At 43.2% G+C, this 26,245-nt stretch overlaps 1 protein-coding gene across 2 annotated transcripts; it reads right to left on the bottom strand.

The window, feature by feature from the left end:
• Positions 1 to 7,180: 7,180 nt before the first annotated feature.
• CNDP2 (carnosine dipeptidase 2) lies at positions 7,181 to 26,029 on the bottom strand. Of its 2 annotated transcripts, XM_006266825.4 has the most exons (12): positions 25,925 to 26,029; positions 22,703 to 22,792; positions 19,678 to 19,821; positions 17,878 to 18,040; positions 14,384 to 14,472; positions 13,104 to 13,304; positions 12,406 to 12,490; positions 11,449 to 11,609; positions 10,359 to 10,523; positions 9,300 to 9,441; positions 8,267 to 8,414; positions 7,181 to 7,913 (listed from the first exon to the last, which is right to left on the bottom strand). In XM_006266825.4, the coding sequence occupies exons 2-12, from the start codon at positions 22,760 to 22,762 to the stop codon at positions 7,844 to 7,846; spliced, it is 1,428 nt and encodes a 475-aa protein (XP_006266887.1). In that variant the 5' UTR covers positions 22,763 to 22,792; positions 25,925 to 26,029; the 3' UTR covers positions 7,181 to 7,843. The 2 variants fall into 2 exon arrangements, with proteins under 2 accessions (XP_006266887.1, XP_019346128.1); XM_019490583.2 differs by lacking the exon at positions 19,678 to 19,821.
• Between the last annotated feature and the right edge of the window lie 216 nt (positions 26,030 to 26,245).

Below are 26,245 nucleotides of genomic sequence, written 5' to 3'. Positions count from 1 at the left end.
TGAAGCCTAACACTGTAGGCTTACCAACATTAACCAACGAATCAAAGTCAGCAGGAGAAATTAGAGCAGAGAAGATAGTGAGGCTGATTGATCGTGCTAGCAGCTTGAAACAGAGAGAGAACCCAAAAGTAATTGTTTAAGTAAAATATATATTAGAGAGACAAAAACTGATAAGTTTGGCCACTAGCAAACTGCTATGGATTCTTGTCAGTTTGAAAAGATGGCTATATTCACTGCACCATTCACTGCCCTCAAACAAAGCACAGGAGCCTACAGACAACATCAGGCTCCTCACTCTGCTTTTGAAAGGAACCACTGGAGCTTGAAGTCCAAAAATCTCCAGCACAAACACCAACCAACTTCCCAATGAACTTGTTTACCCTGAGAAGGTTTAAACCTAAGGCAACTGGGTATCCACTTGGTCTTCATTCATTTCTCTACTCTAGATTTTTGGAAGCTGATTGGGAAAAAAGCATCTAGGGGTAGATATTCTTTAAGACAAGTGAATTAATTATGATTAATGCAGTTGCTAATGGACTGTATAGTTTTTCTAAATTACTGTGCATGAACTTTCAAAACAGGTTTCTTATGTTGGCAAGGTAATGAAGGAAGATTTATTTTTTAGTTATTCCACGGAAGACATTAACATCATTAGTATCTTGAAACAAAAATGTATCACTTACTGTTGTAGGCAAAATTATTTGTCTTTACTTTGCTGTGTTGATTCATGCTTTTAAGAACCAATAAATTGATCAAAGTTTCATTTTATTCATTTTAGATTCCTTAGGCTTTTTTGTTGCTGCCTTCCAGGTCACAGGAAAAATATATTTTAGGAGATGGTTGTCTTTATGTAATTTAAATTAAGAAGCATAACCCAAGGTTCCAAGCCTCCTCTACTAGGCTTTCAACGTCATCAAGAATAGTAGCAATTCCTGCTAATAAATACCTCATTTTTTACTTCACTCTTCAACTGAATTATGTACATTCAATCAGCTACTTCTGATCTATAGAGTTAGCTCCCTTATGAGTAATAGGCATCTCACTCCAAGTTAGAAGTCAGAAACTGTGATTTTGCATATGCTAATAGTTTACATCTATGTTTGTGATGGTCTAAATGCTTTCTGTACCCAAAAAGACCAATGAACTTTATAGTCTAAAACTGATCCTTATGTTCCATTAAAATATTTCAGATTTTATATCAAGAGCAGCTTTCAAAACTTCTTTTCTGAATCACGCATGTGCACTTATAAATGCTTTCACATCATTTGTTCACTGCATATCAAGAAACAATGAATGACTACCAAGAGTGGTAGTCATTCACTGTTTCTTGATATGCAGAGTTGAGAAGGAGGCATCTTTCAAGCTAATGTTTCTTTTTGGGCTTGAAAGATACCTCCTTCCCAACTCGGTAATAGGCTTTAAACAAAATTAAGAAGTCATAACAATTAAAGTTCAAAACACTTCATTTGCTGGGGATCAAGTTTGTATCTACTGAATATTCACAACCATGTTAGAGATTACAATAGCTGTTTTGCCACCGAGAACTACAATATTTAGTTTTTTGTGAAAGAACTCTTCCCCACCCCATGCAAAAAAAGTCTTCCTCACACAATAGGTCTCCACAATTCAAAATATACTGCATTAGCACGGTCATCTTCCCAAAGGAGAGGACAGCACAGTAATGATGACAAAAGAAGCTGTTCCAGTACATTTGTTATCTCATTTTTCAGTCTTCAGGGAAGAAAATTTAAAGGAGGTCCATGTGCTGCCTCCTCGATTGAGAAGAACACAAGCTTGATTGGACAGAATGAGGACACCAATATATCAGCATCAGCTGGCCTATTTCATTGGCAAGGAAACCTCTAGGGATATGCAAAATTAATACAGAAATGAATATTTAAGAAGTACTAGAAAACATACATTAGCATTTGGGGTTTATTATATGCTAACATGGTGATATAGAATGATATAATCAAAATTACCCACTACTAAGCTTTCCTATACAAACCTCTGCCTATTTTTATTAATGACAAGGAAAGTGATTTATTCAGGTTGAAGAGTGACTCAGTACAAAAAACACATTTAGTACATAAGTCCATTATATTTTTATAGAAAGTATTCATTTTACACATTAAAAAAAAAAAAATTAGTAAGGTGATTGATTTATTTGTACCTAGTACTGGGCCAGACGTAGAAACAGAATTTAGTGGTCCTTATTGAAAAGGAAAGGTCATATCCACCCTTTTACATTCTTTCCTTCAAGAGACCAAAACTCTAAAGCTGAGGTTATTTAATATTAGGATGGATTTAATAAGATGGGTGGGAGGAAGGGTGGGGGAGAAGAAGGATATATTTGTAAAATCAGAAGTTACGCCAAATTAAAGAAGGGTCAATCTAAAGTGTTATGTTAAATGCATCTGAAGTTTGAGAGATGTACCATCAAGATTGTCAGACTACAAGTGGCCTGACTTTAGTAGTGGTCTTGTAGAAAGAGACCTTGCAGTTATGTAGCTAGTAGTCAGGCTACCGGGGTGGCTGTGACACCCCCTGGGGGCCACACAACCCTTGCTCTACTCTGGCTCTAGGGTACCCTCCCCTTCTCTTCTGCCATGCCTTAATATAACTACTGAATGCTAGAAAGGGAGGCTGCCTAAGGGTCCTAGATCCAGCCCTAAATTCTTCTGACAGCCAGCCAGTTCCACCCAGACTCCACTGGTCTCCGCCCTACTTTGAGCACAGTGGGCCACCCATGCACCTGAGGATATTTGTAGCCTTAAGGGCTATTCCTGACCTCTGACTTCCCTATAGTCATGTCCATGCCTTGCAGGTGTTACTGCATGATCACTCCCTTGTTGGGGTCTCAGCCTTCTCAGTCTCCAATCCTTTTCTCTGGTTGCAAGCCTCCAGCCCTGGCCTGTGGATTCAGGTCCAGCTCTCTTGACCTCAGCCTTATCAGTCATTAGTATCTTTGGGCCCCTGGTCCCAGTCTCTGCCCCTTCTGGTCTGCTCAGCCCCTGACCCCGATTCCTGTCCTCCTCAGACTGGGTCCCCTGGCCTGATCTAGCTTTTGCCCTTGCTAGGTTTCAGCCGCTTTCACCAAGCTTCAATCTTCTGACTAAACCTACCCTGGCAGGGCTCAAGATACTCTCATGCCCCCAGGCACAATTGGGACCTCCACCTTCCCCAACCCAAACCAGTAGTCAAAACTCAAACCAGAAACATAAGCACACTTGCTATAACTTTAGCCCCTTGGCAATATACAAAAAACTCCTACAGCCTTGGGCCTTAGAGCATTTTTACATGCACTTCCAACGCAGTGCCAGGTACTTATAATTAACAAGCTTTGCTAATTAAAAAGTGCCCGGTGCTGCATCAGGAACACATGCATCAGCAGTGTAGCACTCCATGCTGAGAAAATGGTGGCAGTGCACTTTGAACTATAGCATATCGAACGTGTTTTAGCTCAAAGTGCACCGCCACTATTTTCTCAGCATGAAGGTGTGCTATGCTGCTGATACACAACATGCAAGGCTGCCAGAGCGCATCAATTTATATGCTCCAGCAGACTCAATTAGGGTTTGAGCATTGTTTTCTCCTCAAAAACTATGATTTCTTGACTTTGTGACTATGGAATGGGAAATTTGGAGGTGGGGGGTGGAGAAGCAAGAGGAAGGGTTGAAGTTTACTGCCTTTGACATTCTGGTTCCTTTTTCTTCCCCATCTCCTCCCTTTGCATTTTAAAATACCCAACCACCCCCTGGAATAGCTGACTTGCGTTTGTGGTAAAGTATTTATGGTTGAGTAAATCAGCCTTCAAAAAAGGTGAAAAATCTTTTGGCCTGGAGACAGATCTCTACTCTCCCAGCAGCTGCAGCAGCCACCGCCTCCTATACCACTTCTATTTAGTGCAGCCAGGGTAGTGGGGAAAAAGCATAGCTAGCTATGATTGTGTGGTATGCACTCAGGCTCTAGCTCCTAGTTCAGGAGGTACTTCACAGCCTCAGCTACCCAAGAAATTCTTTCCTGGTTTGGATAATGATATATATTGTAAGCCTGAAGAACAAACTTCATGCAATATCACACAAGGCACTGAGCATGTATTAAGTACACTTACAACTCAAGCATCTGTGTGATCAAGCAGGATATAAACTCAGCACGTTGTTGTATCATGCCAAGTTATACCTTCCCTAGGTAGGAACATTTCCAGATAGTATTAAGTAACATGTGTTAACATAGGACTGCTCTACAGAAACATGATCAATTGTGGTCCCAGTCCCAGGAGCACATTGGAGCCTGGACTTGGCTCTAGTGGGCCTGAGAGTCTACACTAAAATCTCCAACCAGGTCCAATCCCAGGATACCTTCTCCTAGGTTTTGCTCCCTATATCTCGCTTTACCCACTGCCAGTGGCAGAGACCTGGCATAGGGGATCGTAATAAGCATTACCATGGCACCGCTCAAAACAAATTCCAACTTTGGGTAATGCTTAGTATTATCCAAGTGACATGCATGCTAGGTGTCCCGTGATCAGACCACCATGATGTTATACTGAAGAAGGGAAAGTTAATACATGCTCTTTTAGTGAATGTTAGTCTAGTCCAGAAGAGCATTAGGATTTCTCAGCCTTAAAAAAAAAACAACAACAAAACCACACAACAACCCCAAGCTAGTTCTCTATTGAAGTTCCTGTTTTGAATAGCACACTTAGATAATCAACATGCAATACCTGGATTCTAGTATCCTAACTGGAAGTTGAATTGCTTTCAGGCACTTGCAGCAGAAAACCTTTGGACTTTGGATAAGGCTTTAACTAGACTGAAGTCTGTCCCTCAAAGTTGGAACAAGCAGTAAAATAAAGTGCAGTTCCTTAGAAATTAAGAATAGGCTTAGGCAAGTCTTAAGAAGGAAAAAACAGTTATATGCACTGTATCAGCACCCAGGCAATTAAAGCTGGCTGCCCCATTGAGTGTTGGCTCTAAATTGCTCTCCACACAAGGTTGGGGAATATGAATAATTCAACTGCATGGACAATTAAAGTTTAATTCTATTTGTGTTGCAGGCCTAGGAAAGTATTGTGTACAGCAATGAAAGAAGCCTTACCTTGGCTAAAATAACTACTTGCTAGTCTCATGCACCCTCAAAGAAAAGCTTCTCAGGGAAGGTAATACTCACTTTGAGAAGCCTACTTGCATGTCAAACTTTCAAACTGGTCATTAGCAAGCATGCTGTGACAGTTACCCTTCTTCCTGTTCACTGTGGTAATAGGCAAATATAACTTGGCATTTGGGAAGTAAAATGAATGACTGCTTATAACCCACTCAGCCAGCAGATGGCAGTTGGATACCTTTGTTTCCCTATAGTACAACGTCAACAGCAAGCTACTGCTACACTGTAGACAAGGTTCTTCGGGTTGTCTGCCTATGTCCTTAGACCAACACCCCTACAACCTACACCCCTGCTGTGCTATAAAGCACCTTTGCAATTCAGACAGCTTGGATGTTGGTTTCCACAACAATAACAAGGTGGTGTCTTGGTTTAAAGCATAGCCTTCAACATCCAAAAAGCTATTAACTAGGGTTCTGCAAGCAATTTATTTGTTATCCAATGAGAAGTCTATGAAAGGCTTAAAGAAAGACTTGATTTGGGGTTGGTGCAGGGATAGGGAGAGTTCTACTTGGATCATGGGTCTATAGTCTTTGTTTCTAACATTCAAGACCTAGACAAAGCCTGCTGCTCCCTCACAAACTTTTGCTTATTTTGTTCTCAGAGGACTCTCTGCCTAGTTTTGGCTAGTGTTCCAACACCCATCCACATTCAGGTCCCCAGTAACTGCTTACCCACCTGACCACCTACTTTTCCTCTAGAGTCTCTACTAGCACTCGCCTTTATTACCAAAAGGTTCTAGTATTATCTTGATGCCCTCCGCCCATTTTCCCCATACCCCGCAACCATGTCCTGTTACTTGGCTGTTTTTCTCCTTCCCCAGTTTAGATAAGTGGCAGCAATGTAACTAATAGGGGGAATTAATTAATGAATTGGGGCTTCTTTACATGTACTCTGGGGTGGGGGGGGAGGAGGAGGAGGAATTAAGTTAGAGCAGCTCAGTGAGCTGCTCTAATTAAAATACCTGCAGCATAATGTGTATTCAGCATCCTATGCTTCAAAATGGCTGTGGGGGTGTTTTAACTAAAGCTAGTTCAACAAGCTTTAGAGTGCCCCTGCCACCATTTTGAAGTGCAGGGACACTGAATGCACATGATGTGGAGGCTGCTGGAGCACACTTATGAGTCCGTTACTGAAGTCTATTCCCACACATGCTAATTAGGACACAGAGCAGATGCCCAGCCCCTGTATAGGTGCCCTTGGAGTCCAAATCAAGGAACAGCTGTAACATGGATGAATATCAAATTTAGCATACCTGCCTCCTAGTGTTAAGAAATGCAAAAGCACATTTTCATCTCATACTTTCATTTTTTCAGTGTTTGTACTCTCTAGTCTAGAGAAGACAACCAGCTTTGTTTGCTCTAAATCTGCTATCCTGAGAGCATTTAAGTCTTTGAGCCATTTTAGGCTAGGAATGGAAGTTAGACACAGGCAGAGAATGCAGTAGGCGCTGCTCGTGGCTCACTACAGATTTGCTTAAAACTTCCCCAACTCCTTGGTTGTTTCAGTAACATTCATACTTAGAAAAAGTGAGCCATGTATGTTCAGACAGCTCTACTTGCATTAAAAATAAATAAATAAATAAAATAAAATTAAATAAAGCTACCACTGAGAGGAAATTCAGAACCAGCCTGCATTTGCCTTGCTACCTGTTAGTAGATGAAGCTTTCCCTGAAGGTGCTGGTGTAAGTCATATGTATACTGATGTAGGAGGTACACTGCACCATTTAATAATTTTGTACATAACACAGCCCTGAAACAGTTACCAAGACAATGTTATGACAGCTCAGTCACATGCACTGCTCAGGGATAAGCTATCCCTTTCACTCTACACGTGCCTTCTACTGCTCTGCCACCATGCAATAGGGCTCAAGCCAGCTCGTGACAGGAAGCCATTCAGCTCTTTGGCCTTTATGTGGTGCTGGATACCAATACCCATAGGCCAAAGCACAGGTGCAGAACTAACTTAAAAATAGGTAGGGTTCACTTGGGAAGAAACCAAACTTAAGTGCGAGTGTCATGTCTAATTTTTATTTGTCAGCCTTTACATGGAGAACAAAAGGGAAAAAGTGCCTGTCACTGGTACACTGCATAGGAAGTATTCAGGTTGGTCTACAGGCAAGCAGCTTTGCTACAGCAAACCAGCTGTTCAGTCCCATCCTAGCCTGATGGCCCCCCATTATATAGTTTGCAAGAATTCCAGTATACCCCTTGGAGTCTAGCACTAAAGTGCTGCCAGGATTTTCCCTATAGAAACAGCATCTTATTCAGTTCAGCCACTGTAGGTCAGTATAGACTTCTCTAACATGGCAGAGAACAAAACAACTCTTCCTTCTGCTAATTTGGGAGTGAGGAAGGAAGGAAGAAAGAATGCACATGGCAAGCCATAAACTTGATTCAGAGAGGGGAGGAGCCAAAGAGATGCAGAACCACTTGTCAGGTGTTGGGATTCTTCTTTCTTCATAGCTGGAAGTATGGAATGAAAGCAGCAGTTTGGTATTGGATGCTGCAGGGTTTCTGGAATGGAGCCCAAAGGCTTCTTTTCCCCCTGTGGAAGAGAAGTGTTGGTGAGTAGAAGGAGAAGTCAGCTGTAGTATTTTGATAGTCTTTGCTTGCTTGCCTGTAGGATTTCCAGAACTGATATCCAAATTGCTTGTGCTAGTGAGAATGAAATCCTAATTCAGTCCTTCAGCTGAGAGACTTCATAGAGGTAAGCTCCAAGTAGCTTCACTCCCTGGATGTAATTGTACCTAGGGAAAAAGCATTTTGCATTAGTGCAAGTGTATGTTCTCATACACCACTGTGGTGAGCCAGTATTTGGGACATTAGAGCATTTAATACTAGTCCCTTCCTGCCTTAGGAGCTGCCAACTCAGGTCTGAAAGATGTCTAGTAAGCAGAAAAGCAAGAAAATGCCTGAATTGCAAGCAGGTATTGGTAGCTAGTATTTGGCCGAGCAAGGCACTGGATATTCATTACTATATTAGGCGTCTTTCAAACACAAAACCAAGAGCAACCAGGACCACAAGGGTTTACTGGTCCCTTTCAGGACTTATTTGGAGACCTCTATGACACTGCAGATGCATCCTCAAGTAGTGTTTTACCTGTTCAGTTTCTCATTCTGAGAATGGGCACCATCATCTGCAGAACCAACAGGCAGCAACATTACATTCTTGCCTGTAGCCTCTTGGAAGGTCAGGGTGACAGGAATGCTTCCTCCTTCTCTTGTCAAGTCTGGCTCAACTCCAAAGACTTAAGAGGAAAAAAAAACTGGTTATCTTGGGTTGCTGCAGCTTCCTTAGAGACTTTATTGTAGCACTTAGTCATTAAGTACCCCAAAGCACATTACAGAGCAGGATTTAACCTATACCTGGCATGATATATGCCATTAACGACAATATTCTATGCACTGTAGGGGGAAGCTTCTGATCAGGTGAACAGGATTTTATTTGCACATCAGATTAAGTTCTAGCTGCGCTTGCATGTAACAGCTCGCCAAGGGACTGCTTCCATTATAGTACCCCAGTCATCGCCAGAGGAAGCTTCCTCTCCCACCAGCATCCTGGACTTTTAGTCTTGGACCAGGACTGCCAGGTTGTAGTGGCCGAGTGATTCACGCATCTTGCGATACAAATTCAAGTTCCTCTCTGGGCTAATGCCAGAGGCTCCCCTCCCATGAAGCAACAGTAAGTGGATACCCAGTTCTGCATAAATTTCATTAAGCAAGAGTCTAGACAGTTATTCTTTTACAAACCCATTAGACAATGGGTTTGTATAGGGGTGATACTACCTCAGGCATGGGGTTGGATGAGGTCATTTCTGAAGGCCCCTTCCAGACCTACCTCTCAATTATAATTCTGCAGGCTAGGAAGTCAGAAAGCTGGATGCTACTATAGCCACATCACTTTCTTGTGTATTACTGGTCACAGAAGTTGCCTCTAATGAACTATACCAACTCAGTTGTCTGAGGTGGACTTTTGATTTTGACCAAATCACAACCCAGCACAAAGTTCACTCACAGTCCAATCACCTACCATTACACACTCCAGGCATGCTGACCTTACCACTGCAACTATAGCGATATGCTGGAATAGCTTGGATTGTACTTAAGTGCCCCAAACCTCAATTCTAACTGACCTGTCTGCATGGCTCTTCTACCAGCCATGTAGTGGGGATGGTTGAAGTTGGACACCCAGGGCTTTCCGCCATGGCCCATGTACACTTTGAACTTGTTTGGGCTTTGCCGCTCAGCAAACTTCTTGGTCAAGTAGTCCTCAACCTTTTTATTATGAAAAAGAGATGGAAGTTAGGAGTCTATAAATGCCAATTTAAAAGTTAGAGTTTCCATGAGTTATTACCGACTCTTCTTCTTATGTTCCAAAAGAACAGCAATTAATTGTACAGCCAAGCTGACACCACTAGCAAGATACTGTTGCTCCATCACTGCATGTGCACACACGTGTACGCAAATACTTTAAAAACAGGGGTAATGTCTCACTGTATGGGAAGTGCAGAGCTCAGAGGGCAGTGCCAGAATGCAAGAAAAAGTAAATCAATACCTACACAAGTGCTGGCCAACTTGGACAGCAGTTTGAAGCAATTTACCCAACTTTTCAATTATGTTCACATCGACCCAGCATAAGGCCCAAACATTTTCCACCAGCTTGCACATGAAAACTCTGCCTTGACAAAATTCAAAGCAAGAGTCAAGTAATGAGAGCTTCTGAAAACTAAACTGTTCTATTTCTCTCATTAGGAATGATCATTTAGATGTCAGGCCCCAACTGATCTGCTGATGTTTTCATTTAAAGACTTAATTTCTGGCACTCTGTCAGAATCTGGTCTTTTATAGTAAATAAACTGCTAGGCAAAGCTCTACATATGCGAGGTTAAACCCCCTCTCCAAAAAAAAAAGCAGTAAATAAAAACATTAGTATAACTATTTGCTCTCCTGAATAAAAAGGCAGCTTATTTTGTCCTACTTTTTCCCAGCACCACCATATCAAATCTTTAGTTTCAAGAGATATTCTTTACCTCTTTAAATCTGAATGTAGGCATGTAAGAACAAGAGCCATATAGAAGAGAAATAGCAAGACAAACAAAACTACCATTCTTAGTGTTTGTGCAGACCAGAAGGGAAAGCATTAAATTGGGTTAAAAATCCACCCACATTTACACCAAGCCATTCCAACATACCTGCTTGCTGACCACTTCTGGAGTCATGTCTGGCACTAGTCTGATCGAGAATTTGCCAATTACTTTCCTTGGAATCACTGTTTTGGCTCCTGATGCTGAGAAGGCTCCTTCAATTCCATGGAGAGATAAGGATGGGTATCTCCACCTGTGCATTAGGATATGTTCCTGCAAAAAGCATTGGGAAAAATGGTTAATATTACAAGGGAACTGGGGAGTGACCGTTGCCCATGTTGACTACAGGCTCCAGATCAAGTCCTCGAGAGAATAGCTATCCACGGAAGCTGGAGCAACCTGCACTGTTCACAGGGAAGTCTGGTTTAAGAACTGGTGTGAACTCCTGTTTGAGATAGCAGATTCTTTTGTCTTCTTCACTTCTCGTTGTAGGACATATTTAAGTCACTTCAGAAAATCCAGCTCTAATGAAAGAGGCTTCTAAATAAGGCCACTCAACTGTTGGATAATGGCTCTTGTTATACAATTTACTTTCAGCAAGTGATCTTGTGTCAAGGCCAAGTAGGTATTCATCTTTAAACCTATGTAACACATGATTTTAGTCTGGCTAAAAGGTGACATCATACAAGCTTTAGGATATTTGCATAAAAAAGAAAGGAGGATGCATTAACTATTAGAGGCTAACACACAACCTTAATCTAGGATGAAGAAATATCACTGTTAAAAATAAAACACATTAGGAAAAAAAAAAGAAGATGTTTAATCCATGGTAATATTGTTCAAGCATTTAGGAGTATTGGACATAAGAAGTCTGCACTGCTACTGCAAAAGGCTACCCTATAGCAGGAAGAGACTTCCCTGGAAGTTTTGCTATAAAAACTTAACCTGTAGGATAGCTACATAAAAGCTATACAGAATTTCTAGTTCACCCCTAGTGAAACATAAGAAAGTAGCAGCAAGAACTCCTTATGCAAAAGTTAAGAATGAAGATGTTCTACCTATAGAAGAAAGTTCATTTTAGTAGGCCCAACAGCCAAGTATGACACTGTGCTGTCTCTGGAGGAGTCCACCTAAAATAACTCTGCCCTAACAGAAAAAATGTAGGGAGCGGAAAGGAAAGAGAGAAAGCTCTCATTACTTTTGAGTCATGCAGTAGTTTTGTTGCTCCCACATCTTTTGCATATTCCTCCACGTCAAAGTCAATCTTTTCATATAATTTTAGCTCCTCATCAGTAAGGGGTGCCACTGCATCATTAATGCCAGGGATAAGAATTTTCCCTTTCTTATCCAGAAGACAGCCTGCAAGGGAAAAGCCAAAAAGATTAGTGTCTAAAAGCTTAAGTGTTGTTAAATCAAAGCATTTCCATGTTACTGTAAACAGACTTCTACAGTCTTTTTCTTTAGGCATTTCCTATGAGTAAGGGCAAAGAAGGGAAAAGAGGTAAGAACTGCTCCTCTTTACAGATCCAGGTTCAAGTCTGTATGATGCCTAGCTGCCCAGAGCCTTCACTACTTTCAGTTGTGTTGTGCATGCTATGCTAGCCATTCAAGATCCCTACAAGTCAGCCCTAGCGGTGGAATAACTCATGTATGAACATGCCAGGTCAGCATATTAATGACTAGTCTATACTTGAGGTCAAAGTAAGTCACTACCCAATCTTTCTTGTGCTGTATTTGAAGTAACGTCCCTCCATGGAGTTTCCTGTCATTTTATAAACTGGTTTGCAGGGAAGCAGGCAGCTAATTACAGCCCTAGAGTTCAGATTAAAAAGAAAAGCCTAAGACACTGGTCAACTAAAGAAACCTGAAGTTAACTCCATCCTGTAGTGCCTAGAGCTTTTCACCTTCCATTTTTCTTAATGGACACTTCCCCTGCAAACCATAAATTTAAGTGATTAATACTTTAGTTTTAGGTAGCGAAATGGTACGAAGTACATTAGGCAGCAAAACCCCTCACAGCATATAACAAGCTGACCCGTTAGTTATACTTCTTTATTGCAAGTTGCATATGAGGCAGAGTTAATTCACTTGCATTCCTCTTGGTTAAGGATGGGCTGGCCTGTCTAACTTTACCATGAAGGGAAACATGTCTTACCCATTAAAGCAACGAGATCAGTCATAGCCTCATGCACTGAGCCACCATAAACTCCAGAGTGAAGGTCCTTGTCACTGCATTCCACCTACAAAACAGCTTATTTGGAGATCCAGAAGTTGTTTTTGGCCTACCCCTTAATAGACATACTAGCTGTACCCACAATTATGGAGATTCTTTAAGGCTAGATAGTGGAAAGACTGTGCTGCAAGCAATGATATTTTGAAATCTGCAGCTATTTACAATGCAATAGCAGCAAAAGGTCTTTCAAGACTGGGAACTTATTCCTGTAGGCACTGGAAGGAAGAAAATCCTATTGCAAAAGGCCTTTTTGTTAGGAGATTTATGGCCATATTGTTTGACTGATACAACAACTCACATACAGAAGTCAAACTTGATGAAAAAGGTCCATGTCAGAACTCATGGCAGCATTACACATCACTAGGGGAAGTTTGTAAAGAAGGCTTTGTTGCCTATGAATGTTACCATCCAGAAGAGACTATGCAAGGAGAATACAGATACTGAACTTGTTCTACTGGAAGTTACTGATCAGCTTCAGAAAAGTGCATCGTCTGGAACAGGAAGTGTCAAGAATTAGAGCAGCCACAGCTCTTCATAAAGCATAACATCCTATCTGCAAGCATCTTGGGTTAACATGCATGTGGGGGAAAAAAAAAAAAAAAAAAAGAAGAGGATTTTACCTCTATGAAGAAGTAGCAGATACCCCTTAGGCCATATGTGATGCAGGGTTTTTTCTTCCCGAGCCAATAGTTGTCAGAGATGCAAACATAGTCTACATCTTTGAAGAAAGTGTCACGCTGAGCAAAAATCAGTTCATCAAGGCCCTCGGAGCCAGATTCTTCCATGCCTTCTAGACAGAACTTGATGTTGACTGGGAATTCCTTTGGAGGAAGAGCCAAAAGATTAGATATGCATAGAAAGAGTCATTCAGCTATTATTCCATGCACTTGTTATATGCCTTTCAGATGAGGGATGATTAACAAAAGCTCATTTCAGACTAGGAACAGCTAAGTTGTTACTGGCTTTATGAAGGGCACTTGTTAGTAAATCTGCAGGCAAATAAAGTCAATCCCATACTCCATTGACTCAAGTGTCACTATTCAAGTAATGAGCTTGTCCAAAAAAGGTTGTGAAGCAATAAGACAGCTCTTTCTGGTCTGTAGAAAGGCACAAGATCTGACAAATCTATATCCCGCAAGACTAGAGTCTCTCTCCTCTTTATGAACTGTTAGAATAGTCTATCAAATTGCCTTAAAGAAACAGGATGCAAGCCACACTCCTCTGCCACTACCTCCCATTCCCTGGGTCGCAATACCTGGTTAGTAGATTAACAGCATATCCTCTAGTTACTTAACCTGATAGAGCAAGTCTGTTTTATAATGACATTGGAAATAGAATAATAAATGGAAGACTGAAAACCTACTACAGATTAATATAGTTCAGGCTTCCTGTTGAACATTTTGATCGCATTCACACTTCAGTAAGTTAAAGCAGCATCAGAACTGACAGCCTGACCAGGTTTGCAAAAAACTTGCCCTTGAACCCAAAAGAAGAATAATGGGTTTTTTGGGTTGTGTTCCCCCCCTTGCCACCTTCAAAAAGTAAACAGACTGTTCTGGTTTTAAGGTCAAGAGCACTCCTCACATTTCAGCAGAGCTTGTTAAGGCTTAATTTTTCCTGCAGTAGGCTGTGCCTGTTGTTTCTCATTACATAATTAACTACTAAGAATTACAGGAAGATAACTGCAAGACAGGCATCTGAAGTGCTTCCCCAGAATTAGCCACTCCAACTACATGACCTACTTGCAAATAAGACAAGAACTGCACTACTCCATCAGCACTAGAACGAGCAAGCAGGCTGGGTTTTTACACACTAGATTCAAGATTAATTGCAAGTGGATAACTTTTGTACTGCTTTATACCACACAGCTGAGTTGAGCAGAATGCACTAAACAGAATACCTGTTTAGTTTGCTGATAAGCTTCCAAGGTGTTCAACCAAGCAAGTACGGGACCTTTATCATCTGTTGCCCCTCGTCCATAGAGCTTTCCTATAGCAGCAACAACAACAACAACAACAACAACAAGATACAGGGAGAGATATTCAGTGATAGAGGACTTGCAAATACAAAGCTTTATGTCGTACTTCAACATCGCTTCAGTTAGCCATCTGGGGAAGAATCTGAAACAATAGTATATTACTAGTGTATTCAAACTTGCTTGGATGTGTCATAACAGTCATGCCTAAAAACAGGGTTAAACTAGAGTTTCAGCCAGCTCTATCCAAGTTCACGCAACTGGACAATTAAATTGCATTTTAGGGACAAGCTGCTTCTTTCACAACCATTAACAGTCACAAGTTAAAGCATAAATTCAAGACAGCATTTTAATCTGGAAAAAAGAACCAATTTATGAAACCTAAAAACTAGGTGAATTGGAATCAGAAGTAAGGGCTAACATGTGCCTCAAAGTCACTGAACAGGCAGGCTATCAGGAGGAAGTAACAACCAAATTCTTGGAGTCAAGACCAGAGACCTAGTGAGCTCATGCAGTATCTAGGGCTGCAAGGGGGAAGCCACAGGAAGAATCAGTGAGAAGCAAAGTCTTACTTGCCCCAGCTTTCCGCATACTGAAGGCAGCAGCTAGTGCTGCAGGGTTGGCTTCAATGGCAGCAACGCCTTGGCACAGACTCCAGCAGCTACTCCCAGTACTTCATTTGTTCCCCCCCACCCCCCGCCACATGCTGGGGGATGGGCTGCACCTGCTGTAGCAAAGGCTCCTTAGGAGATACCATCCCACTTGCCTCCAACCCCCTAGATCAGGGGTTGTCAACCAGGGGTACGTGCAACCTGGGGGTACCTAGAAAGGTCCCAGGGGGTATGCACGGGCGGGGACGGAGCAGCACCACCCCATGCCACTGCCTCATAGGAGCAGGGCCAGGGCAGAGTGAGGGCAGCAGCACCCCTCTGCGGGTTGAACAGGTACCACCTGGCTAGCCAGATTGGGGGGGGGGGGGGGGCCTCGCATGCAGTGGCCACCATCTACCACCCTGCGCCACTGCTCCATGTGTGGCTGCTGCTGTCACCATACCTCCCATCACCCCGGCTCCGTGACCAGCTGCTGCTACCCAGCCCACCCCTCAGCCAGCTACTAGGGATACACTGCTTAAAAAAAAAAAAAAGGTCGAAAACCCCTGCCTTAGGTAAGCTTTGGGTGCGGGGCTGTGCCAGCCTAGTTCCTGTACTTGGGCTCTGCAAGGCTGCCCCCATCATAAAAGGCTGAATATTAGGGCTGTGCAAAGCTTCGGGTGGCAATGTGATTCGGAGGAGATTTGGCCCAATTTGGTGGTCGAACCCTAAATCGAATAGGGACCAATTTAAAAAAAGTCAGAAAAGATTCGGAGAGCTTTGATGATTCAGGCAGTCCCCAGTGGCTGCAGCTGAACTCTGTGCTGGTAAGTACTAGGGGGAGGGGAGGGGACCATGGGGTTCCCCCCCACACCCGCTCCCCCAGCCCCCTGCCTGCATGCCACAAATGGCATGGGCAACTTGGGTGGTACATGACAGACAAGGAAGGGACAGGCAGTACGGCAGCAGATGCAAGTAAGACACAAATCAGAGAGCAGATGGGGCAAGAGAAAGGGATCAGGCTGGCACTTTGGAAGCAACAGACATGCCACAAGACAAGCCCCCAAAAAGGTTGGCTCCCCCAATTCGATAGGCTATTAGAGGTTATACTTCTATACTAGTTGCCAGTAATTAATCTATAGAAAACTAACAAATCAAACCTTTAGAATAGCCAGCTTCTCTTCCTCAATCCAAGTAATGTTAACAGATGGGCACCTCTGAGTATTCTGCACCCACTCCAAGGTTCAAGGAGAAACAACAGTTTCCTGCCTACCACACTTAAGAATCCCCCATCTCTTGAGATTAAATAGACTGGGTACATGGGCTAGTATAAATGCCCTTTGACACTTTTACGTGGGGGGGGGGGGGAAGGAAGGCACTTTAAGTTAGAGCGGCTCTAATTTAAAAGGGCCTGGAGGGTCTCGTGCATCAGCGTCCCCACATTTCAAAAAATGGGGGTTGAACAAGCTTTACATAAAGCCCCCCACCACCATTATGAAGCACAGGGATGCTGCCAATACACAAGACAAAGCAGGCTGGCTGATAGAGCATGGCAACTGCAGCCAACTGCCTGCTCAGCAGCCTCCCTGCTTGTTTATAGGTACCCAAAGTTGCTTGACACTGAAACAACCCCCTCTAGGCCAGACATCAGTTGAGATTCACTGGAATGCAGCAGAGCTTTGGATGTGCCCAATACTCATCAGCACTGCTCACACAAACACTGTAGCAGCAGTCAATCGATGGCAGAACCAGACCGGAAGCACTAACAACTCCTAGAGCAGCAGTTTTGTCACCCTGTGAGTAGCTCAAGTAGCACAAGGACAGGGCCTAGCTTTTCTTACAAGAACTTAGTTAATCTTTATCACATTAATAAAATCTAAGTTACTCCAACACTAGAAGCTGATGGGTCACTGATAAGTCTGTTTGCTAGCAGCTGATTTGCTGTGGTGTAAACATCAAAGCTATGCGTCTGCCTTTACAAGAGATCTTAGTCATCCAACCTTTGACTTTCAAGATCACCAGCTTTGCCTGTTGAGTGCTGAAGCAGGGAAAAGAGGCCATCTATGGGGTAGGCTTTCAAGAAGAGGGTCTTCAGTATTCTCTATTATTAGCCATTTATGCTGTGGTAACAGGAGCTGTTGTATGAGCTCACCCAAGGCAGGGTTCCCCTACACCCTTCTTCCTCATGTTGATCCCCCTCCTGTGGGAAACTACTTAGCTTGCATTTGGAGTAATTCCCTCTGTCTCCCATGTCCTTCAATAATCCCCTGTGCAGTGGCTTGGCCTAGCTAAAGCCACCAGGCACTCCAATGACCAGTGATTTGAGCTATGAGACATAGGACTAACCCAGCTCCCCCCCAGTTAAGTTTTTTTGGCCCACATACTAGTTGCAAACCCCAGGATTACTTGCAAAGGTGATGCAAAAAAAAAAAAAAAAAAAAAAAATCACCTCCCCACCCCTCCCCCCCCACTGCAGACTACAAGCTTTAATGGTGACAGAATATTCAGTTCTAGTGCATTTGATGGGCACAGTTGCCATGAAAACCAATATCCAATGCTAACATACCCACATCACAGTAGCTACAAGGAAAAGAATGCGAGAGCACAGCTTAGCTGACAGATGGAGAAAAAGAGTTTAGACCAAAAAGAACCACTTTGTCTTCCCCCTTACTTTAAAAGCTCAGCTCTCCAAAGGGCAAATGCTAAGCTCTTCCACTCATTACCAACACTTCCCCACCTCCTCCAAGTAATACAGTTTAAGAGGTCATCCAAGTTATAAAACCTTTGGGGGCCAAGGGTTAGACCTGTTTTAAAGCGTATCACTCCTACCATCTCTTTCTTCCAAAGTGAAGGGCTCGCTGTCCCAACCATCCTCTAGGGCAGCAGGCTGTACATCCAGGTGCCCATAGACACAGACAGTTTTCTTCTTTGGATCAGAGCCTAGTTTGCCGAGAATAATTGGAGGCAGAGGAATCTCTGAACCATCAGGCAGCTAGAAACAAAAAGTAGGCAGGTTTCAGTGATAAGCCATAAGATGGCCATTCAGCTGCTAGAAAGTTTAATGCTCTGAAAGCAAATCTCATGGGATAATTCTAGGCCTACACTTTAGCTTTTGTAGATAGAAGTTAAACTAGAAAAAGAACAAAATGTTTTAAGTAAAAGTTGATTGGTACTACCCTCCAAGCTTCACAGACCAAATATTGCTAATAATTTGAGTATAAGACACTATGGCCAAGACTGTTACATGCACCAAGCACTAAGAGGACTCCATTTCAACTGTAGCAACTTGCATCTTTATTTAGGTGCAGTGTACTTCTGATTGCAGCCGTAAGGTGCCTTTTGTTCTCTAAGTGCTGCATCATTTTCAAAAACAGTTCCTGGGATCACCCTCCAAGTCATTCCCCCTACAGCTCCTCTTCCAACACCCAGGGAATCTAAAGGTTGTTACAGAACAACCACAGGGCCACAGAGCTCAGGCTAGGATTGTTATAACTAGAGTAAGTGCTCATGACACCTTCAAAACATGGCCAGTCAGTGCTGAAGTTCAGTGTTGGTGTCATGCAAACTACAGTTACTATGTCACATTAAAGAGCTGGTCTTATCTAAAGACGGCCACTTAAAAGCCTTTGTACCTGGACTTCCGCAGTGAGTACAGAACATAGCAAGCCAGAGTTCAGTTTGTTAGATGGAGAGAGAGAGAGAGAGATCATTTGATGTCCTTCAGGGAACAGTTTAATTAGCTGCCTGACATAACTTCAGTGTTCATTGCAGATACCAACATCCTTAAAATTTGATCAGGAATCCACACTAAACCTTGGATGCTATTCAGCTGTTTTGGAACTTTATACAGCACCAGACTCATTGTGGGAATGCAGACTCTCCCAACTCACTATGGAGATGCACCAGTAGGAGTATAGTTAAAGAGGTTTCAATTTGGATAGTCCCTCATTCTTACTCAGCATTACTTAGCTTTTGATCCAATCACCTTACTACAGAGTACAAGGTTTAAAATATCCCTAAAAGATTAAAGACCTGAATTAATCTCTTGATAAAGATAGGGCAAGGATCATTCTTTAGATTATCTAGGAGGAAAAAGTCCTTGACAAGAGATCAGGCATAACCAAGACTGCTACTGGGATCCATGCAATGCTAGAAACCTAAGCCTATTTCAGTTATAGGTCATTTGGGCTGTGCAAGTGCCTATCATATATTTACTTTTTTACCAGATGACAACCTTCTGCTTCACAAATAAAGTATTTTTTTCTGTCAACTGAAGTTTAGTGTCAAGGTATACAAATCCCATCCTTGAAGGTTTGCTTCTAGTCAAGTTTCTCATTGCACCAATTTTGCATCAGGACCCTTCTTCTCAGATCCTTTCATGCTCATTTCTATAAAGCTTCAAATGAAGTCCCTACTCCTGGAGCACTTAAAGCTGCCATGCAGAGACTGTAAAGTCCAACATTTAGGTGCCATTTCTGAAACCCAGAGGATTAGTTCCTAGCAGGAAAGCACTGACAGGTTGCAACTTCCTTTCCCTAGGGCTCCAACCAAGCCACACAATTTAAAAGTCTACTCTGACACAATCATTTTCTAGTTTACACAGTAGCATCATGTTGCAGAACTTCATACCCTTTGGGTCCCAATATCCATCAGTTCAGTGGTGCCACCCAAACGCTTAATATCCTTGGCAGCAGTTTCCATCATTTGTTTGATTTCATCCCTCTTCTCCGGCCATGCTGACACACTCTGGATTGCCACCCACTGGGCCAGACGCTGTTTGGTGATAACAAAAAGTTAAGACTTTACCCTAATAATAGTATTATTCCATACCATCCAGTGAAAGGTATTTTAGGAATATACGACTTGAGGTACAAAGTCAGGTATTGGGTCTCAACTGTAAGATTTGATTACAAGTCTGTGGTTTGGGTTCTGTTTGAAGGGAGAAAAAAAAAAAAAAGTAAAAAGTGGGGGGAGAGTCCATTTAGTATAGTTACTATAATTACCATATTTAGTATTTACTCAATTCCAAGAGGGAATCTTTTCCCCTCATTCAATATGGCTGGGGGGGAGCCTTGTTTTAAAATCATAATGGCAAAAGCGGCACTTACAATCAGAAGAGGCAGCATGAATCCACACAGCAAGGTATGCAGTAGTCTGGAAGCATGCAGTGACATGGGGAGAGGGGGGGAATAGACAGGAAGTGGGCAAGGGGCAAGCCACCTGCCCCTACCCCTCTTTGCCTCCCCTGTTGCAGCAGTGGAAGGTGGAGAAGGGGGAAAATGAATTTAAGATTACAAACCCCCAATAAACTAGATTCTATTCATGGAAAGTTATAACAAACTCATACAATTTTTCTATGCATAGAATTTATTTCTTGGCAGGCAGGAAGATTATCTTAAATTCAAAGTAGTCCTGGATTCACATAAATATGGTACGATTTCTCTAGAAAGATTCTCCTTTATAGGTGCCCCATTTATACAGTGTAGCAAAAAAAATAGTCCATCTGCTCAGCATTAAAGGCTTGAACATGCTATAGTTTGCCCAAGCAACTTGGCTTTGTTTTGGTTCGTGGCACCAACTGTTTCATGCAACATTTTCTCTAAAAAGATACCAGCTTGAGCGCCCTTCCCCTTAGGACTCAAGAATATCATCTTTGGCCCCATGTGCTAGTTACTCTTAACAAGTAATGGGCACCATACAAAGAGCATTGAAGTTTGAATATTTTTTGGCAGTCCAGTCCCTCAAGACTTCCAATAAACCCCACTAACATAGAAAGCATATCAAGTTGTAGAGATCAGCAGAAGGCACATTTTAAACTTTATAGCCAGATAGTTTGTAACAAAGGTCAAACCCCCTAAAGAAGAGTTGATGTTGCAGAAGTACTTTGATTTCTCTCTCCATGTGGGGAGACATGCAGTCAGCAGTCTACAATTCAGGAGCTGCTAAAATTTAGTCCTGACTCTGACACGAAATCCCTCTAGGCTTTAGTTTAGTCACTGCAACTATGCCTCCCCACTTATCACTCATCATCTCTTACCTCACTGGTCTATTGAGAAGGCTACTTGTGGTTTGAGAAGCATTTTAAAGAATATGGATTAAAACCCAATATTTACTCACTTATTCTCTGTAATATTTGGTATTATTATAGTGAGGCAACACCCAATTACACTTAATATTGCCAATTGTAGTCTCTCAACCACAAGTTACTTGAGTTCCTGAGAAAGCAGGAAAACCAAGAATCAACATATTAATCATTAAAAATGGATACAGGTGTGGTTAGCAGCACCACCTTACTAACTCTGAATGAAAGGAAGTAGTCAGGGGATTACCAGGAAGGTCCACTCATGGATTACCAATTGGCTTAAGGACAGCAAACGAGAATGAACAGTCAGTTTTCAGGATGGAAAGAAGTAAAAAGCAGGGTTCCACAGGGATTGGTGTTGGGATCACTGGTGTTTAACATATTCATAAGTGATGGTGAACAGGGGGCGAGTACCAAGGTAGCCAAATTTGACACTGAATTATTCAAAAAGGTAAAGACCAAGACAGAGTGAGGAATTACAGAAAGATCTGGCACTACTGAAAGAATGGGCAACTAAAGGGCAAACTAAATTCAGCGTAGGTAAGTGGGAAGTGATCCACAGGGGCAAAAGTAACTCAAACTATACCTATACTATGATGGGCTCTACATTAGCTGTTACCACACAGAAGAGTTCTGGGAGTCATTGTAGGCAGCTTGCTAAAAATACCATCAGCTCAGCAACTACCACGAAGGCAAACAACATTAAGAACCATTAAGAAAGGAATTGCAAATAAAAAGTATCATTATGCCCCTTTGTAAATCCATGCTGCATCTACACTCAACTACTGTACCTAAAGCTCAACAAGTATATAGAAAGAAAGCTGGAGAAGGGAAGGGAAACAGGAATGATTAGTGGTATGGAGGGGCTTCTACATGAGGAGAGAATACAGAGGCCAGGCCTATTTATTTTAAATAGTAAATGAGGAGGAGAAAACCAGGGGGTCACAAGATGAAGCTAGTAGGTAGTAAGTTTAAAACTAACAAAAGGAATTATTTTTCCACACTGTGTAAAGCATGGAACTCATTGCCACAAGATGCTATGTAAACTGATAGTTCAGCCAAATTCAAGAAGGGACTGGACAGATTCTTGGAGGAAAAATGCATCAGCAGCTATTGAGCATGGGAGGTAGGGGTACAGCCCCTGAAATAGAACTTTCTAGGCCGTAAATGATGGCAGCTGCAAGTGGGAGGGACAGTGGAAAAAAGAAAAGCCCTAGGCAGATCCTGCTTATTTTCTGGAACGGGCTCCCAAGGGAGGTGGTGCTCTCCCCTACCCTGGGGGTCTTCAAGAGGAGGTTAGATGAATATCTAGCTGGGGTCATCTAGACCCAGCACTCTTTCCTGCTTATGCAGGGGGTTGGACTCAATCTATTGAGGTCCCTTCCGACTCTAACATCTATGAATCTATGAATCCCTTTCAGTATCCACTTGCTCGCAGTGGCCAGGAAACCATGCCAAGATGGACTCAGTAAGCAGCAATTCTTATGTTCTTGCAACTTGCAACTAAGTGTCAGTCCAACAAATAGATTTCCCTTTAGGATGAAGTTCTCTGCAAATTATTAAACTACTTACCTGAACATAGAGATCCTGGTGTTCATCAATGTACCTGAAGAGGGTTTCAAGGCCAGACATTTTCCAGTCAGAGTAATACTATTTAAAGTTCTAGAAGGAAGGAGGAAAAAAAAAATTATTTGCCCAGAGCCTAATAAAACATGGACAAAATGCTAAAGTAATTCAAAGGATTAAGGCAATACTGTTCCATCCTTCTCAAACTGCAACACTGCAATTTTAGTTGTGTTATGGGTGTTTCAGAGCACAAGACATCTCATGGTTGAAACAGGAAATCATGTGACAGCATGAAGTGCTGATGAAGGGAAGAACTGCTAGGTAAACATTTAAGTCCTGCTGATGCAGTAGCATATGATATGCACTTTTCAGCACGAACTTTGGAATCTGCTCAGATGCAGTTTCACACCCAAGAGTTAGTTTTACCAGCACCTTCATCTATCCTGCTTTTCTTTACATACAGTTTGGAACTCTTCTGAACCTGGATTATTCTTTCAAAAAGATTCCCTTCCATTTATTTTGCACCAAATTCTTTCCCAAGTGTTAATATTAAAGAAAGAAGCAAGCTAGAAAGTAAACTTAAAACAGTTAAGCCTGCAATATGTTAAGTGACATTAAGATTATTACAAGTTAATTCACAAACTCCTGAAGAATGGTAGCGCCCCAGCAGTATTTAGCTCACAAAGTTATCCTTTGAACTTCTGAATTAAATTAAAACTGAGTCACCAGAAGTTTATTCCAAAGTTTTGGCTTTAGCATGCTGCTCAACCTCCCAGAACAGCTTAGAAACAGGAGTGATGGCATGTTTCAGTCCTGTTTTATGCCAGACCAAAGATCAGGCCAGGACAGTTAAGAAAAAGCTGGATCTTTTACTACTGGGTAGCTGAATTCATCCCCCCCCACCACAAGCCACAAGATGAATCAATGCTTTCTGAATCAAAATTTGGCTCAAGCACTATGTACTTTTACCACATATGGCCTAGCCAATAAATTGGAGTTAATTATTATTACAGTACACTTAAAATGTGTCAACACCTCATCTCCTACAAAGAACTCTACCAGCTCTGCAAAGATGAAGGCAGTACAGGCCGACACCTTTCAGAGGAGAGTCATGAGCTTTCCACCTGCTTCCATCAGATGCTATGAATGGACTTGCCGGTAGAACAGGTTTAAAACAGAGCAGTGCCCATCTCCACCTCCTATCCTTTCCCTTTGTACTTGAATTCATCTTTACATCCTGTCTTTATGCAAGTCCATTCTCAGCATCTGAATTAGGCCATCACATGCAACAAGCTTGCCTCTCCAAATCAGTCTAAGAAGCCACCCTGCCCTAACTTCCGCTTGATTTCAGACAAGCGGACACTGCTCTACTAGTTCTCTAGTAACCATCCAAGATCTCCTACCCCACCACTCCTATCCATTTCAGCAGACTAGCCTAGGGTAGCCAGAGGACTAGTCTGGGCTCATGGAATGCCATCCACAGAATAATTTCCAGTTACATGCATCTTCCTTTAAAAATGCACCCCGGTTTGGGAAGTTGGGATGACCTAACAGCCTCCACAGATCACTGTCCTTACTCCATGTAGTGTACCTGGAAACTTTTGTTTAGGAAGGCAGGAGGGGGCAGGGGACACCTAGAAGCAGTGGTGTCAGTGCAGTACAGCTGAACACTAAGCCACAAAAGAGGTAGTTTCCAAAGTAACACCAATGCTTAATTAAGAACAAAAAACAAATAAAACCCCCCCACATAGTATTACAGGAGTGATCATTTTGGAAGGAACTCAACTCCTTTCCATACTTCTAAAAGGCAATGCACTACAGATAACGTAAGAATATAAGTTTAAGATACAAGCACTAGAATTAGCATGTTGGAGGGGCATTATTCTTGCCTTGATTAAATGATGGCTAAAGTTCCACATGCACAGCAACTTCTTTTGGTGGAAGGCAGTCTACCACTATTAGCCTCTCAGCTTTGTGAGAAAGTTTGACACCCTTTCACAAATCACTTTTTATCCCATAAATTAAGAAGGGATGTGAGAGCTAAAGGAGAAGTAACGGTCCTTATCAGAACCTAAAGTGACTGCTTGCCAAGTAACAAGTTGAAGCAGCAGCTTGGCCTCTAGTTCAGTGGTCTCCAACCTTTAAGTACGAGATCACCTTTGGCATTTAAAAGCATCCCAAGATCTACAGAGCACCACCACCCCTCCTCCCCACCCAGCAGGTAAGACTATGGGAAGGTAAGGCAGGGCAGATAGAGAGGAAAAGTTATTTAGGGGCACACGTCCCCAGCAGGTAAGTCCCACCCACTCAACTTACCCCTGCTCCTGCCTCTGCAGCACTGTCCCTCACCAGAGGGGCCTCAATCTAGCCCTCACCCCTTCCCTCCCCTACCGACTGACCTGCTGGGCTGCAGCGTGCATGCATGCAGGCACCCAGCCCCCCATCCCAGTCTCAGACTGACTACAAGAGGGCCCGAGATCTACTGGTGGTTTGTGATTCATTGGTTGGTAACCACTGCTCTAGTTGCTTCAGCTTTGGAAAGTGGTTCTCAAGCCTTTTAGGTTTGAAGCACCCTTTTGACAGACCGGAGGCACCCCTGAGAAGATGCCAGCTCTTAACTTGCACTTGTTTTCTTGCTACGAAGTTAAATAAGTTAAATAAGATAAAAAATATTGGGCAATTCTTCCATTGCAAAGAACTTAGGAAGGTTCTTGGGGCAACGCAGAAAGGAAACCAAATCATCTGATTGTTGCACAACCAGCAGCACTTGTTGCTCAATGGGTTTCTGGAGCAACGAGGCAGGAAAGGCTCTTCCACAGACCAGTCAGGACTGGACTGGTGAGCTGCAAGCCGGCCCAAGCCAACTGGGGGAGGGAGGACAAACCTACTCCCTAGTGGATCTTCAGCAGGGCACATGCTGCCTGGGGCAGGAGCCAAGGGAGAAGGCCAGCAACACCTAAGCCGGTCAAACTTGGATCAGGGGAGTACATGAGTACAGAGGGGACCCCAGCCCTCCTAACCCGGGCCCCCTTCCCCCAGGGACGCCCGGCCTATTAACACTGGAAGGATGCGGCCAGGGCACGTCCCTCTCTCCACCCACCCTAAGGATTGGGGGAACCGGCAGCTCCGCGGGGGGAAGCCGCCCCTCCCCGCCACCCGGGCCCCGCTTGGGGGCGAGGAAAGCCGAGGGGAGCCGCGACGACGCCAGTCCCCCGCCCCCGCGCTCACCCGACCCGGCTCCGCTCGCCTCAGCCCGAACACTGCAACACCCCTAGGAACGCGGCGGGCAGCTGGAGTTTAAATCCCTCCCTGCGGCCCCGCCCCTTTGGAACGCCGCGGACAAGCCAATCCGCGCCCCGCCCCACCGCTCGCCGGGCAGCATTGGGCAGGAAGCAGGAAGTCGCAGACAGCGGCGCCGGGGGGGCGTGGCTTAGCCCCGGGCGGGGGCGGGGAGACGCGGGGAGGCTGGATTCGATTGGCGCGAGTCTGAAAACAAGGAATGGGGTTTGCTGCTCTCTAGCGACACTGCTGGTGGCGGCGGGCGGGGTT

Source organism: Alligator mississippiensis, chromosome 3 (genome assembly GCF_030867095.1).
Source record: "Alligator mississippiensis isolate rAllMis1 chromosome 3, rAllMis1, whole genome shotgun sequence".
Lineage (NCBI taxonomy): Eukaryota > Metazoa > Chordata > Crocodylia > Alligatoridae > Alligator > Alligator mississippiensis.
This window is presented reverse-complemented; position numbering and strand designations above follow the sequence as displayed.